Source organism: Kogia breviceps, chromosome 12, assembly GCF_026419965.1.
Source record: "Kogia breviceps isolate mKogBre1 chromosome 12, mKogBre1 haplotype 1, whole genome shotgun sequence".
Taxonomy (NCBI): domain Eukaryota; kingdom Metazoa; phylum Chordata; class Mammalia; order Artiodactyla; family Physeteridae; genus Kogia; species Kogia breviceps.
The window spans coordinates 15862449-15878106 of NC_081321.1; the positions used below are offsets into that span (position 1 = coordinate 15862449).

The following is a 15658-nucleotide window of genomic DNA, read 5'->3' on the forward strand; positions in this document are numbered from 1 at the left end:
TCCTTTCCTTCCAGAATAATTCAATCCTGAGCAATTAGATGGGGCCGAGAAAGTAGGTATGTGGGTAGGTGCTGGTGGAGGAAAGCTGTTTAAGGGGTACTACAGGGACCTGAGTGGGTGTAAGAGCCCAAGAGTTCAAGCAGTGTTAGGAGAGTGTCCATAAGAGGTATAGCCCAGCATAGGTGTCAGAATCCAAGGAAAGGTCTATTAGTCGGGTTTTCCAGAGAAACAAAACCAAGAGTAGATAGATAGATGGATAGATAGATAGATAGACAGACAGACAGACAGATAGGTAGTAGGGGGTAGCCTAGAGACCCAGGGAAGGGTTGGTGTTGCAGTTTGAGTCCAGAGGCAGTCTGCTGGGAGAATTTCTTCTTCCTCAGGGGAAGTCAGTCTTTTTTTATTAAGGCTTTTGACTGCTTGGGTGAAGCCCACCCACACTGTGGAAGGTAATCTGCTTTACTCAAAGTCTACTGATTTAAATGTTAATTTCATCTAAAAAAGACCTTCACAGAAACATCTAGAATCATGCTTGACCAAATATCTGGATCCTGTGTCCCAGCCAAGTTGACACATAGCACCAACCATCACAGGAGTACCAGGGGGACATCGCACGTGGGGCACCCTGCCACGGGTGTCAGACCTGAAGAGGGTGAAGAAGACATCGCTGTGGGGGAGAGCAGAGTGAAGGCCGGATGTGAGGTGTTGGAACCCGAATAGGGCGAGAAGGGTTTCCAGGTAGGAAAAGAGCAGCCGAGCACCGCATGGTGTTGGACTCTGCATGGGGTGAAGAAGGTCTCTGCAAGGAAGAGAGTGGTACCAGGGATGGGAGACGGGTCGTCAATATCACACTGGCTTAATTCCTTTAGCTCTATAGGTCTTAATATCTGGTGGTGGGCTTCTCCAACTTTACCCTTCAAGATTGCTTTGATTTCTTCTTGGCCCTTTACACTTCCATGGAAAGGCCAAATTAATCTTGTCAATATCCACATTTCCAAAAGTACTGGGATTTTGTTTGAGATTTCACTGAACTTATAGATAAAATGTGGGAGAACTGACATCCTTAAAATATTAAATCTTTCAATAAATGAACATGATGTAGGTCTTCATTTCTCTGAATACTGCTTTGTAGTATTGGGGATAGAGGTCTTAGACACCTGTTATAAGATTTATTGCTAGGATTTCAATGTGGTTTTATTTTTTGTGTTTTGTGTTTTTTTGATGTACACTAAATAATATGCTTTACTAATATCATTTCCTAATTGCTATTGATATATGAACAACTGCATTTGATTTTGTGGATTGCCCTTGTAACCAGTGAACTTTGTTAAAATTCACTTAATCATGTTGATAGCTCATCTATAGTAACTTGTGGGTTTTCTGCAATACAAACATGTCACTGATAGTTTTATTTTTTGTTTCTTTTCTTACCCTTACAAATTTTAATTCTTTTTCTTCCCATTTCCGTGGCTAGGACATAATGTTGAATAGAAATGGCAGTAGTGGCCATTTCCTTCTCACTCCCAACGTCAGCAGGAAAGCTTTATTAAAATTAAATATCTCATTTAGTTCTAATGTTTGCAGTAGTGCTTTCTTTTAAAAAAAATCATGATCATGTCTGAAAGCATATCACAGGGAACTTGTGATTTTTTGTTCTCATTCTAAGTAAATTATCACTTTCAATTTTATTTTGTATTCATCATTTTGAAATTTTTTATAGGCCTCCCTCTCAAATTTGGTAAACGTAAAAGTCTGCAAAACTCAGCCCTGCCCCTGGTGGTGGCCAGGCTCTCCCTGTCTTCCTGCTACACCATGTTTCATCATCTTTCATCCCTATGCTTTTGCCTCTTGGTGGCAAGATGGCTTCTTGCTCCTCCTTGAGGCCTAATATCTTCAGTTCCAGAAGGAAGAAGGAAAAAGGGCAAAATGTCTTCCTAGAAAGCTTTGTCTTCTTTTGGAAAGAAATCCCTTACCAATTAGCATGCTTCTGCAATGTTTCCCAAAAACAGAATGGGAAGTTTTTGCAAAAAACTCTGATTACTTAATGACTCACCATATGTCCATATGGCTTGAAATTACCTTGTGCTGTTATTTGTCGTTCTGTCATTGTTTTCTGTGTATATTTATTCACCCTAATAAAGTGACACCCACTTGAATTTTACAGCCTACAACTTAGTTCATCACTCACCTTCCTTACATACACACACCAAGACACATATCCTCTAGAACCAAGGACAGAAATGAGAAAAAAATTGTTCAATAAACAACCATTGGATGAAGTGAGAGAGTGACATGGACATATATACACTACCAAATGTAAAATAGATAGCTAGTGGGAAGCAGCCGCATAGCACAGGGAGATCAGCTTGGTGCTTTGTGACCACCTAGAGGGGTGGGATAGGGAGGGTAGGAGGGAGACTCAAGAGGGAGAGGATATGGAGATATATGTATACGTATAGCTGATTCACTTTGTGATACAGCAGCAACCAACACAACATTGTAAAGCAAATGTACTCCAATAAAGATGTTAAAAACGAATAAACTAAAAAAATAAGTAAATAAATAAACACCCATTGGAGAACCTTTGAAAATCTCACAATTGGAGGACTCAGTTCTTTCCTTTCTGTAAAATGCCCTATTTTATTTCTTTTATTATTATTGTTTTTGCTGATGTGTATTCTTTATGAAATTTTTTCATTGTATTTTACATGTACAAGAGGAAAGAAATCAGAGTACAAAAGGGACAAAAATGAAAGGCAAATGCATTGTTCTTTGCTTCTCTTCCTGCTTCCAATGCTACAGAGACAACCACTTCTCAGCAGTTCTGATAAGATGTGTTTGCCAATTTTATCTGAATTTATTAAGCTTAAAATATAATTTAACTCCATGCTATAAATTATGAAGAATTCCTCTCCTTCCCTTTATGTTTTTTCCCGATTTTTGTGGTTTTTCTATGTACTTATTTTTAAAGTCCCCATAAATATCAGTTATATTTAGAATTACAAATAATATATTAAACCATTTCTAATTCCATAAAGTTAGACTCCTCACAGAATTAAACAATGAACGATCCTAAACTTCCCACTACCGGTTTTCCTGCTGTTTCTCTCCCCTACTTCCGTCTGCTGTGCCTTTACTTACCCTATTCTGAGGGAGGACAAATGCTCAGAATAATAACTGACTTCCCCAGGCCTCATGGACTTGAACAACAGAGGTCAGGAGAGGTCACAGAGCACTCCAGTACTCACTTTCTCTGATTTTCTTTCCTCCGCCAAGACGTGTCAAAAGAGAGCCCTAGAGTAAAATGCCATCATTCCCAGCAGGGGATAAGAGTGAGCCCAAGACACTGGGTCCAAAATCATGTCTCTCGGCCTACCCTGCTCCATTGAGGGTATTCAAGTGGGTGAACTGTGCACGGAGTTAAGACTCAGCTTTCTCTGATCAACTTAGACCCATCAATAGAAGTCAAGAAAGAGCCACATGTACTCAAGTAAGATTTTGATTCTCCGGTTTGCCTCCATGACAAGGGGTCATGAGGAAGCCCAGTCATGACCCCTCCTAATTTTGACACAGTGTCACCAACACTATCTGCCTTGAAATCTATCAGGACTAACCTCATTATGTCAGTTACCTAAAAAGTCCCAGAATTCCAGATAATCTCTCGTTCCCCTTCTTCTAATTTTCATTCTCGAATTTCCATATACCTCTAATTATCAACTTTTTCTCTCAGACTCCAATTTTGAAATCTGCCCCCTTTCAGGTTGTCCGCTGGAACTGAGAGTCCCTCATCTCCAAAACTGTCCATATTCTCAAACTCATAAACCAGCATTCTCTTCATGGCTGCAGCCTCACCAAAATCTGGGTTTCTCCTGAGGACAATGCCTCCCCCTAAAGCATCTCATGTGGTAACTGTTGACTTTTTCTGACAACTCTCTGGATATAGGGTGAGTCCTTGCTCCTCTTTTAGCTTCCAGAGCATTCTCCCCATCTCCTCCCTTCCCAAAGAAAGCAGCTCCGAGTTTCATGTCATCTGACCCTGACACACAACTGTCCCTCATCTGCCACACCTCCCCTGAGTTGGGACTCCTCACTTCCAATGGTTTTAGCTCCTCTCTCCAGTGTCAACACTGTTCCTGTCTTGAACCACGGTCTTGATGAAGTCTCGGACTTAGCGAGCAGAGAACTGAACTCTTAAATCTTCCCCCCAAACCTGTTCTACCCAGTCCTCTCTGTTGCTTTCTCCTGAAATGATGCATCCAATTCTCAGGAAATCATATTGGTCTGCAAAGTATACGTAGACAGTCCTTCAATTAACTTGCTTATTTCCTGTCTAGCTTGTGGTCTATTTTCTGTCTAACTTGTATTCTTTGAGCTTTCAACTCAGAGGTTCCTACCTACATCCCAGGCTCCTTCTAAGTGCATCCTGAATGACAGCTCCTGCCTCCCTGTTCTATCCCTGGAGACACTCCCCTTCCCTTTATATGACACATAAATAATCAGAGTATATTGACACCCACTTCTCCAATCCTCCCTTTCCACATCCTCCTCACCCTTAAGGGAGTTCTATCATTACATCTATATTGACTGTCCTTTCAGTGGGAGGGAGAATAAGAAGTAGATAAACATGGCTGTTCATTCTGTTCTCTTGAACCAGAAACTCCATATCATCCGTAAGGCCTCTTGTGTCTCTAAAAATCCTTTCATACTTTTATTGTATACCTAAGCTACAAAATAATAATAAGGGTAGATTTAGTTTTAAATGTACATCTTGAATTTTATTATCCTCAGTTCCATAACAGAAGCTACTTTTTAAACACTTCATTCTCTAAGAGGATGTAAAGAAAATTCGTGTTTGTGTCCTAACTTAGGACACCTTGGGTGACATAAACATTAGACTAAGGAGGCCTCCTGAATCTGGGAAACTGATTTTTTGGATAATATCTGGCAATATAAATAGCCTTTAAGGACTAGTGTTTTTTGGGACTTCCCTGGTGGCACAGTGGTTAAGAATCCGCCTGCCAATGCAAGGGATACAGGTTTGAGCCCTGGTCTGGGAAGATCCCACATGCCGCGGAGCAACGAAGCCCATGCACCACAACTACTGAGCCTGCGCTTTAGAGCCTGCCAGCCATAACTACTGAGCCCACGTGCCACTATTACTGAAGTCCACGCACCTAGAGCCCATGCTCTGCAGCAAGAGAAGCAACCGTAATGAGAAGCCCACGCACCGCAACCAAGAGTAGCCCCTGCTCGACGCAACTAGAGATAGCCCATGCACATCAACAAAAACCCAATGCAACCAAAAATAAATTAATTAATTAATTTAAAAATACTGAAAAAAAAAAGGACTAGTGTTTTCTAATATTGACCTTTCCTACTTTGACTTAGACATTTGTTTTTAAGAGGGAGTTCAGTTGCCAGGTTTGAATTGCTGAAAAAAAAAATCCAACAATCTTTGCTACATGATTTTTAATTACCTGATTAAGTTTGTCAGTACTCTAAACAAAATGAGCGAATATATGACATGAGTCAAAAAGCAGGGAATGAATTGAAATCAAGTGATGGCATATTAGTGAGTAATCTATTTTAAAAGAGTCATGTCTGGAATGAATAGGAAGAGGTAAAGAACAATTCCAAAATAGATTTAAAAGATTTACTCTTCTTTCACATGAAGTGATAAATTTGAATAAAATACTTAAATATTCACATAAGATAAGAATTTCAGTCTCTAAATAATCCTGATATCAAAGCAGAAATTCAATGGAACTAAACAGATTTTCATAATAGGAAATTTTTAGAATCATTTGGAAAAGATGTGGGAAATATGCCCTTATTTTGCATGAGTGAAAAGCGAAATTGCTGTTTTAACAATTTAACATAAAAATAAAGCAGGTTCTAATATCCTATTTTGAAGGTTGTTTATAAATGTCCCTCTGAGGAAAATCTCAGATGCCATTGTTCCTTCAGAAATACCATCAGTGAACAATTTTTTACCTTGAGTAAAGAAAAACGTTGAGGTTCTTAAAGACAAGGAAAAATTACCTGCAGTAAGTACCTCTATTGATTTTAAAAACAATTAAGTTGTAGTGTGTTCTCCAATTCTGCAAAGCATGATGTAAAAGAGCATTATAGTTTAGTTTTCAATTCATCATCATTCAAAACTTTGGAATTTTGGTCCATCTCTTTGCCCTCATTTTCCTTCCCTGTAAACTTGGCCTCAAGCATAGTTTCTGAAGAGGCATTTTCCTCTGGTAGACGATACTTCCTCAAAATAATGAGGATTAAAAAGGCTGGAATATAGCTTGATCCTCTTAGTGCTGCTGGCAACCCAAGGTAGATGTATCTATCAAAAAAAGTTAAAACATATTAAAACTTATAAAGATAGTTTTGCATATTGTTAATTATTAATATTTTACTCTCATAAGGAGAGTAGCAGCTAATTGTTTTGCACATCAACCTTGTGAATTAACCTCATGAACTCACTTATGAATTCTAATGTTTGTTAAAATGAGTTTTGTGATTTTTTTATCAAGATCGAAATTTATTTCCCTCTTTGCTAATCTTTTGTTACTGTTTTGGGGGTGATTTTTTTTTTTTTTTTTTTTGCGGTACGTGGTCCTCTCACTGTCGTGGCCTCTCCCGTTGCGGAGCACAGGCTCCGGACGTGCAGGCTCAGTGGCCATGGCTCACGGGCCCAGCCGCTCCGCGGCATGTGGGATCTTCCCGGACCAGGGCACGAACCCGCGTCCCCTGCATCGGCAGGCAGACTCTCAACCACTGTGCCACCAGCGAAGCTCTGCTACTATTTTTAATTTATCTTTTTACATTGAATAGACTCCTCAACTTAAATTTAATACTGGCAGGGATAGCAGTTTTATTTCAATATTTAGTAAGAATGCTTCCAAAGAATCACCACTAATTATAATATTTACTCCTGTGTTTTCTTAGATGATCTTAATTGGGTTAAGGAAGTTTCTTTCTCGTCTTCTGAGTTTGCTCAGAGTTTTAGTTGTGAATTTGTAAAATATCACTAAATCATTTTTCTATATGTAATTAGCAGAATATCCAAGATTATTATTATAATTCTATAACAAACACTATTTGTTAGTTTTTATACCTTATTGGATTCAATATGATAATTTTTTGCAGGTATATTTACAAATAAAATCAGCTTATACTTTTTTCCTTATACTGAACTTGTCTAATGTCAATATCAAGGTTGCACTAGCTTTGTAAAATAAATTGGGAAATTTTCCCTCTTCTTCTGTTTCTAGGAATAACTTGCATAATGCAGGAATCATCAGTTCATTGAAGGTTTGTAATACTTGCCTTAAAAGCTTCTGGACTTGGTATCTTTGGAAGATGAGAATTTTTGACTGATTCAAATTTTTTAAGTGGCTATGAAAATATTCATGTTTTCTATATATTTATAGTAAAATTTGATAATACATATTAATCTAGAAAACTATTTAACATGTTTCCAAATTATTATGTATAAAATTCCTAAGTATCTGTACTTACATTTCCTTTTTATTTCCTAATAGTGTTTATTTGTGCCTCTTCTCTTTCTTTATTTGCCTTTCCAGATTATTGTTATTATTATATTTCAATCTTTTAGAAAACACAGTTTTTTGGGGGTTACCTCTATGGTGTGTAGTCTATTTATTAATTTCTGCTTCTTATATTCATTTTCTACTTCTAAAATTTTCTTTTATTAGGAAACATTTCAAGAATGCAGGAAAAAAAGAGTTAGGCATATTTGTACTCACCATCCAGGTTTTTTAAATGATTAAATTTTGCCATTTTTGTTTCAGACCAGGTTAAAAGAAAATATTTAATTCCTGTGATCCTAGTACATTCTAACCCATCCCAGGTGTAACACTACGTTGAATTTTATGGATTTCCTAGTTTATTTTTATAGCTTTAAAAAGTATGCATGTATCCATTTATAATTTATACAATTATTGTATATATTTTTACATTTTAAATAATTGGCATAATACCATATTTTTATTTTGAAAGTTTTTCTATCAGCCCACCATTTTAAAACTAGGCTCATACATGTAGTTCTACATCATTTATTTTTAACTGTTGAACACCACGGCTTATTATCCATTTTCCTGTGGGACGCTTTTGTTCAAATTTTTTTTAATATCAACAAAACTGCAACAAACCTTTGTTGCCATGTCTCCTTGTGCATGTGAGCAAGAGTTTCTCTAAAATATGTGTAAGGATCTTAGAGGATGCAGCTTAGTAAATATTGCCCGAAGGTTCTTTTCAATAGTTTTTATTCACCGCCAACAGTGTATGAGAGTTCCGGATGCTTCCAATTTGTGTTCTATCATTCTTCACTGTCTATGGTGTTTTCTGTTGCAAACATTTTTTAAAATTTTATATGTAGTCACATTTGCCAATTTCTTGCTCTCTGGTTTGTGTTTTTGTTTCAACCCAAACCCAAAGCAATAAGAATCATAAAGATATTAGGATCTATGGTTGTTGATGACCTATCTGCTATTGGTCTAATTGTTATTTCTTTATAAGCCACATGTTTATTTCTCTGGGTAGTATTTATGTTTTTTCTTTATCTTGAGCATTTGTAATTTCACTCTGGTATGTCTATTTAATTTATTCCATTAGGCATTTGAAGTGCACTTTTGATCTGAAAATGTATGTCTCTATTAAATTCTAACGAACTCTAAGCCATTAGTTCTTTATCTCTGCCATTTCCTCTATTCTCTGTTCTATAAAAATTCTGAGATATATCCTTTAATTGCTCATTGGTCTTTAACATTACTTATGTAGTTCATTTTTGTTGAATCAGTTCAAATCATTGATTTACATTCAGATAAATTCTTCTGTACTCTCTTCCATTTCACCAATTCTTATCTTATGTTGACTTGAAATTTATTATGTATTTAGGATTCTTTTTATTTCGATGCTATCCATTTAATCTCTAATATTTCCAAGAGTTCTTTTTGATATTCTTATTTCTGCTAGAATTTTTTCATAATTTCTTATTCATTTTTAATGAATGAATTTATTATTTTTAAAGCTATCGAGCTGGTTAAACATACTTATTTTAAAGTCTTCGTAGATGCTTACATTAGATTAAATTTAATCTGGAATAAAGTCATGTTTCAATTGGTAGTTTATGTGCCTGTCTTTCTTACTGTTGGATTTATTCGTGTATTTTAACATTTCAGTTTACAAGCTCTTCTTGAGCATTTTCTTGTTGTTCTCTGTTTATTTTGGTTTTCTTTGCTGTTCTGTTTCTCTGTATTTACTCCTCCAAATTTGATCATTTTCCCTTTGCTTTTCCCAGTCCCCTGGGTTCTTAGGCCTTTCCTAGTTCTTTTCATAGTGATACTGGGAATAATCACAGAGGGAGCAGATCACTTGGTCTACTTCTTGGGTGTATCTGTATCTTATCCCCTCCTTAGTATCACAGCAATAACATGCAAAAGGGTTTCTTTTAAAATCTCTTTTACAATGAGGTTTGCATTATTTTCCTATGGTTGCTGTTAGTTGGGTTAAAAAAAATCACTATATATCTACTAATAGATAATTTTTGCACAATTAGATGGTTCAATCTTCTATATTCTCACTAATTTTTCATCTGTATTTTATATTCGCTTGTTGTAGAAGTGTGTCGAAATTTTCCACGCTAACTGTAGATTTCTTCTTGTAATTTTGTGAATTTTTGTTTTATATATTTGAGTTTATGTTGACAGATCTATATGGGTTCATGATTATTATATATTTTTGGTGAAGTGCTTTTTTTATTATTAAGTAATGCCCTTCTTTAATTCTATTAATTCTTTTCACTTTAAATTCTACTTTGTCTTACAGTCATTAATATAACCACAGAAGCTTGATTTAATATTTGTCTGGTATACATTTTCTGACCTTTACCTTCAACCTTTCTTTGCATTATATTTTTAGGCTATCTCTTGTAAACAACATGTAGCTGGAATTTGGAAAACTTCGATATGAAAGGCATTATCTTTTAAGAAGCAAATTCAATTGGTTTACATTTATTGCGAAACCTGGTATATTTAGGCTTTATTTTCAATTATTTTGTGTGTTTTTATTTTCCTATGCCTACTTCCATCAAATTTTCCTTAATCCTTCCCCCGCTTTTCATTAGATGGTAATAAATGTAAGTGATCATCCTTATATTTTTGGCCAATTTTTAAGTTAATCAGTATTTCTGTTCTCAAGAACTGTAAAAGAGTCCTAGATCTTACCTGGATTTTAAGCTAACAAGTTAGCCTGCCATAGCTGCATGGAAACTGGCAGAAGATACAAGCCTCCTTGGTCAGAGACAAAGTACTTTTTTACAGCAATCAGCACAAGCTTCATGTTCAGGTTAGTTTTCACCCACCAAGTCCCGAAGTGGGGACACAGGAGACCTAGGTGGATGTTGTGCACACACTGGGTTCGGGTCACAGCTAAGTAATCCTGAGTTTAGGAAATCCCTATCGTTTAAATGGGTTGCAAGCAAATCTGCCAACATTTGCCCCAGAGGGAGATGTTACCTTTATCATCCTGGACAGAAAACTCTGCTCCAGAGGGAAAGACCATTTTTATCTTCCAAAGTCACTTACTGTTCAAACATTTTTGAAAAGATAGTTCAGAACAAAAGTCTCTGCTGACAAGATATGCCAAAATTCAAGGAACCCATGAAGAATTGTCCATCAACATGTAACTCTTGTTTCTACATTGTATTAGGTTCTGATGAATTTTCTCATGAGTACACTTCGTTGGTCACTCTAATTCACCTGACTCACAGAGGATGGTACCAAATATAATAATTTTGTCTGAAATAGCATTTAATCAGAGCTACTATCAACAGGAATCAAAGCAGCAGGATGAGGCCAACCTACACTAGGGATCCTTGGCTTTCCTCAGTTGTGATGCAAACCCATTACATGCACAGTATGTATCTGTGCCCACCTCCATGTTACCCCTGTGGAACTTTAGGGGAAAGGGGAACTGATGAGAACATCAATCGCATTCTGTCTGCTCTCTTCACAGTTCTTGACATATATCCTTTTACTGATCAAGAGAAGACCTTAGACTATTTTAAATAATGCTAAATCATTTTTAGAAAATGAATTTTCTTACTGCCCCATAAGGAGAAATTAATATAAATTTAAACAAAATCCAGGTCTCCAAATGGAAAAGAATGTGAAAATAAAAAGAGAAAAATGGAAGAGTTTGGTTAAAAAACAGGTTAATATTATCATATGAGGTTTGTTCAAAATCAGGTCTGTTACTAAAAAAGAATAAAGCTTTAAGAGACATGAAGAATATTGTGTCAGTGAAATTTAATAAGGGAGAAAAAATACCATTTTAGAGAACAGAAGTGGATAGTGAAAGGAAGTTAGGATTTAACCTAGTAAGACGTTGAAATGATGTAGGAGTAAATGGGGATACTTGAGAGTAATATAATTTAGATAGGTAGCTTTTGTACAGCCATGACCTTCAACAATATATTGATTGCAACCAATTTAAGGAACAAGCTTTTGAAAGCCACCCATGCTTATATTTATCAAGTACTTTGAAAATATTGAGGGAATAAAATTCTAGTATATAAATAAGAATTGGAGATACAGTACCACTTATCTATTCTGGAAACAAAGGCAAAAGTAATCTAGTCCCTTGACAAAGAAAATGTTAGATATGAATGGTACCGTTTTACACACTGTCTATGCTTAGAAAGCAATTTAAAAAATTATCTTTACCTGAAGTTGGTGGAATCATATATCCTACATGCCCCTGACTCACCACATTTCAAAGTACCCCAGTGTAAACATGTGGAGTCCACTAAAGCTCCAAAATATATAGGTGCAGGAATTCCAGCTACAGTTAAAAGGGAGAAAGAAGAATCCATTAGCAAGGTAAGAATCCATTAGCAAGGTAAGAAGATATATTGTTTTGTTTGGAAACATTTTAACTTTATTCATAGAACAAATAAAGTTTAACAAAATATACATCTATTGCTTTAAAATTTACTTTGAGAAACTGGAAATTACTTTTACTGTAAAGTTTTTAAATTATAAAAAATAATCTGAAGGATAAATGCAAAATAAAAATCATCAGTAGAGAAAAACACTGAATTAATGATTCTTTACATTTTTTTTCTGCAATGTTTTGCGCCAATCACATGCACATTATACTTTAACAAAGCATTTCCTGTTCCTTTGCTTTTCAAATTGCATTGATGAAAAGTAGAATTAACGTCAGATAGGTCTTTTTCAAATAAAAAAGAGAAGTTCTCTATTTCTTTTTGTTCTTAATTCTCACACTAATCACAAAGTGCTGTTTTCAAGCAGAAGGGATATTTGCTAGACTGTTATTCTGAGGGAGTGATTTCATCTACTTAGTATTTAATAGTGGTCTGATGTGATGTTGGGAAAAATAACTATTTTTACCTAATACCCTTGTGCAAAATGCATGTAATCCCACACCAAGAGACTTCTCTTCAGGCTTGATACACCTAAAAAATAAATGAATTCATAAATTTAAAAAGTAGACATTTAAAATCTACCACAGTTTCTTAAAAGAACTGTTTGTGTGCTAGTAACATACTGAGCCTTAGAAAATTTTCCTGCCTGCTCAGGTTTTGGTTATTCAAGGCCTGATCATCCAGTTCATAACCTTCACAGGAGCCCCACCTCTGATCCTTGGCATTTTATCCATCACTTTTTGCTCATTCATTTCTATCATAAAGTTATCAAGGAAGAAAATTTTCATATCAGTTGATTTCTACCCCAGTATCCTCTTCTTGAATAGTATTTCTTGATTCTGATGGTTAAAACTTTAGCTTAAAACAAGAACAATGCAACCCTAGGTGTATTTAAATTATTTGTATTAACAAAATAGAGAAAATCCAAGAATTTAAAAAAATAAATGTAAGGAGAAAAGAAAGCCAGAATAAAAATTTTCAAAGGAAAGTGATGAAAAAAATCCAAAGCAAACATATTTTAAGTGACTTGGTATCTTTTCAAGAGTGGCACAGATTCCTCCATTCTCTCCAGAAATTCCCTGATGTTTTCACTGTTGCCTGAAATTCCTACGAGTAGAAATGAAGACTATAATTCCCCAGTGGCACTTTTTGTGCTCCACTCACTTCAGCATCAGCATGGCTACCTGCTCCAAGAATTCACTTGGAGAGTTCCTCTGTATTCCCTTCCCTTCATTGATTAACTTAAAGCTGAGAAAATGAAAGCAGCTTTCTTCACAAAAGGACGTAGTACAGTTTTAGCAAAAACATCATATTACTGGCATTTTCTTGGCATAAGTATTTTACCAATTCAAATAACTCTTCAGCGTCATAGACTGAGATACAGTTGATCTGGTCATTATCTATCTAACACGTAGGTTATTTAGACAGCATCAAGGATTTTACTGAGAAGGAAGTAAGAAAAGCCAGGAGACCTAGCATGACCCTCTTGCTCCCATAGTTACCATTGAATACAGAAAATAGGGCATTTAAATTTTACTGAAGAATTTTTCTTTCTCCTCTATTTCTAATATACCACCTTATGATCTCACAAAAGCATGAAATCCTTAAGGCTAAGAAACTGTAAACAGTTTAAACTGTTCTCCAAATGCTGTCACTATTTGACATTCATGACAACATTAATTCCTAGAATCCAGAAATAAGAAAGAAAAATTAACATGCAAATTATGGGAAAATGCTGAGAGAAATTAAAATAGTTCTTAAAAACTGGCAGAGTAGCGTAGATGTTGCATCCCTCTACCATCATGGCAGGAGATCCATGAAGATTCCACAAAAACAGAGAAAAGCATAAGTATATCCATAAAAATCCAGGTGCTAAACTCAACAATGTGATCTTGGCAAGAGCTGGAGGAAGAGAGTAAAGATATGAAGAGAGCTGAGAGCATGATTAAGTATTCATCTTAATAGAAAGTAGCTATTATTACTGAAAAGTTTTGAAATTGATAAGTAAAACAGAAATGTAGCTAAGAATTTCAATAATCAGGCTAGCCATTGGAAAGATATGACTTTTAAAGCAGCAGAAGAAAATCCAATAAATACAATAGAAAGCAAAAAGAAGCAAAAATTCAAATAAATAGAATATATGAAATAAAGTGGTAAAAGAGCCCTATCACATTAATTACTGTAAATATAAGTGGGTTAAACTCACCAATCTGAAATTACAAAATCAGATCTGGCATATTGTCTATAACGTGAAATAGAAGATTGAAGATTGAAAAGAAAGGGAAGGAAAAAGTTGTAACAGGAAGCAGTGAACCAAAAAAAAGCCAGTACTGCAATTTTAATAAGAAACAAAATAGAATTGCCTGAAAGAAATGACTAAAGGATAAAGAAGAAAATTAAGTGCTGCTAATAATAGAAGTATAATGATCAAAGACACATTTACATCCTACAATATAGCCTTCAAATATATAAATTTAAAAACTGACAGAAATATAAGAAGAAATACATCAGCAATTTTAAAAGATTTTAACATCCATCTCCAAAAAACTGTTGAATTAAGCAGACAAAAAACAAGCATAGATTTACAAAATTTAGATAACACAGTGATTAACTTCAATCCAAGAAATATGGAAACTGTATATCCAAAATGCATAAGTTACACTTTCTTTTCAGAAACACATGAAACACTCAAAAATTGAATATGCATTATGCCCCAAAGAAAGCCTCAATATTTCCCCCCAAACCCCACATCTGTCAGATTATATTCTCTGAACATGAAAATGAAATAACAATAATAAAGGATACCTATAGAAATTTCTCATAGATATGGAAATTATATAACACATAAATAAATTTTGGTTTGGTGGAGCAAACATAAAAGATATTACAAAAGAGAAGTAAACTTCATGGAAAATACTAGTTCAGATATAACTAAAGCAATACTTGCAAGGAAATGTACGGTTTTATTTACATTAATCAAAATGAGCAAATTATCTAAGTGTTAAACTCAAATAGTTGGATAAAGAAGAACAGAGCAAGCCAAAAAGGAAAAAAAAATTTTAATAAATAAAATAAAGAGCAGAATAGATGAAATAAAGATTATCAAAACCAAAAACTGGTTCGTTAAAAAAGAAAAATAAAACAGCCTCTGGCAACAATAATCAAGAAAAAACATAAAGAAGATGCAATAAACAAAATAGAGAAAAAATGGAAAATCCTTCAGATATATCAGAGAATATCAGAATGATAAAAGAATATTATAAACACCATACACTAACAAGTATACAACTGGTATAAGCAGATATGGAAAATGTGAATAGACACTAACATTAAATAAATGAAAATAATAACCAAGTATCACTGACCAAATAAGCCCAAAGTACACATAGTTTTACAGGTGAATTCATAAAACTTTCAACAAACAGATATTTAATGCAAGTTGTTCCAGAAGTTTAAAAACAGAAAATTTATTAATTCATTTTGTGGGCCTAGAAAGATTCCAAAAATACAAACAAAAAATAATAGAAAATAAAAGGTATGTTTTACTTATCAACATAGATATAATAATTTTAAATAAATTATTATTTAAATCAAATCATATATAAAAATATATTGTGATTAAGTATGGTTTTTCTTAGATATGCAAGCAGTTCAATGTAGAAAAAAACTATCACTTTTTTCTACTAC

General features: G+C 34.8%; 1 protein-coding gene across 4 annotated transcripts in view; it reads right to left on the reverse strand.

Moving 5' to 3' along the window:
* Positions 1–5457: 5457 nt before the first annotated feature.
* SLCO1A2 (solute carrier organic anion transporter family member 1A2) overlaps positions 5458–15658 on the reverse strand; it is a 90561-nt gene continuing 80360 nt past the window's right edge. For 2 of the 4 annotated variants that reach the window (XM_067010610.1, XM_059080322.2), the window contains 3 exons: positions 12438–12502; positions 11748–11865; positions 5458–6343 (listed from right to left, as the gene is read on the reverse strand). In XM_067010610.1, the coding sequence (XP_066866711.1) occupies positions 6127–6343; positions 11748–11865; positions 12438–12502 (400 nt within the window). In that variant the 3' untranslated portion in view covers positions 5458–6126. The remainder of the gene's footprint in view (positions 6344–11747; positions 11866–12437; positions 12503–15658) is intronic. The other 2 variants (XM_067010612.1, XM_067010611.1) reach the window with 1 other exon arrangement.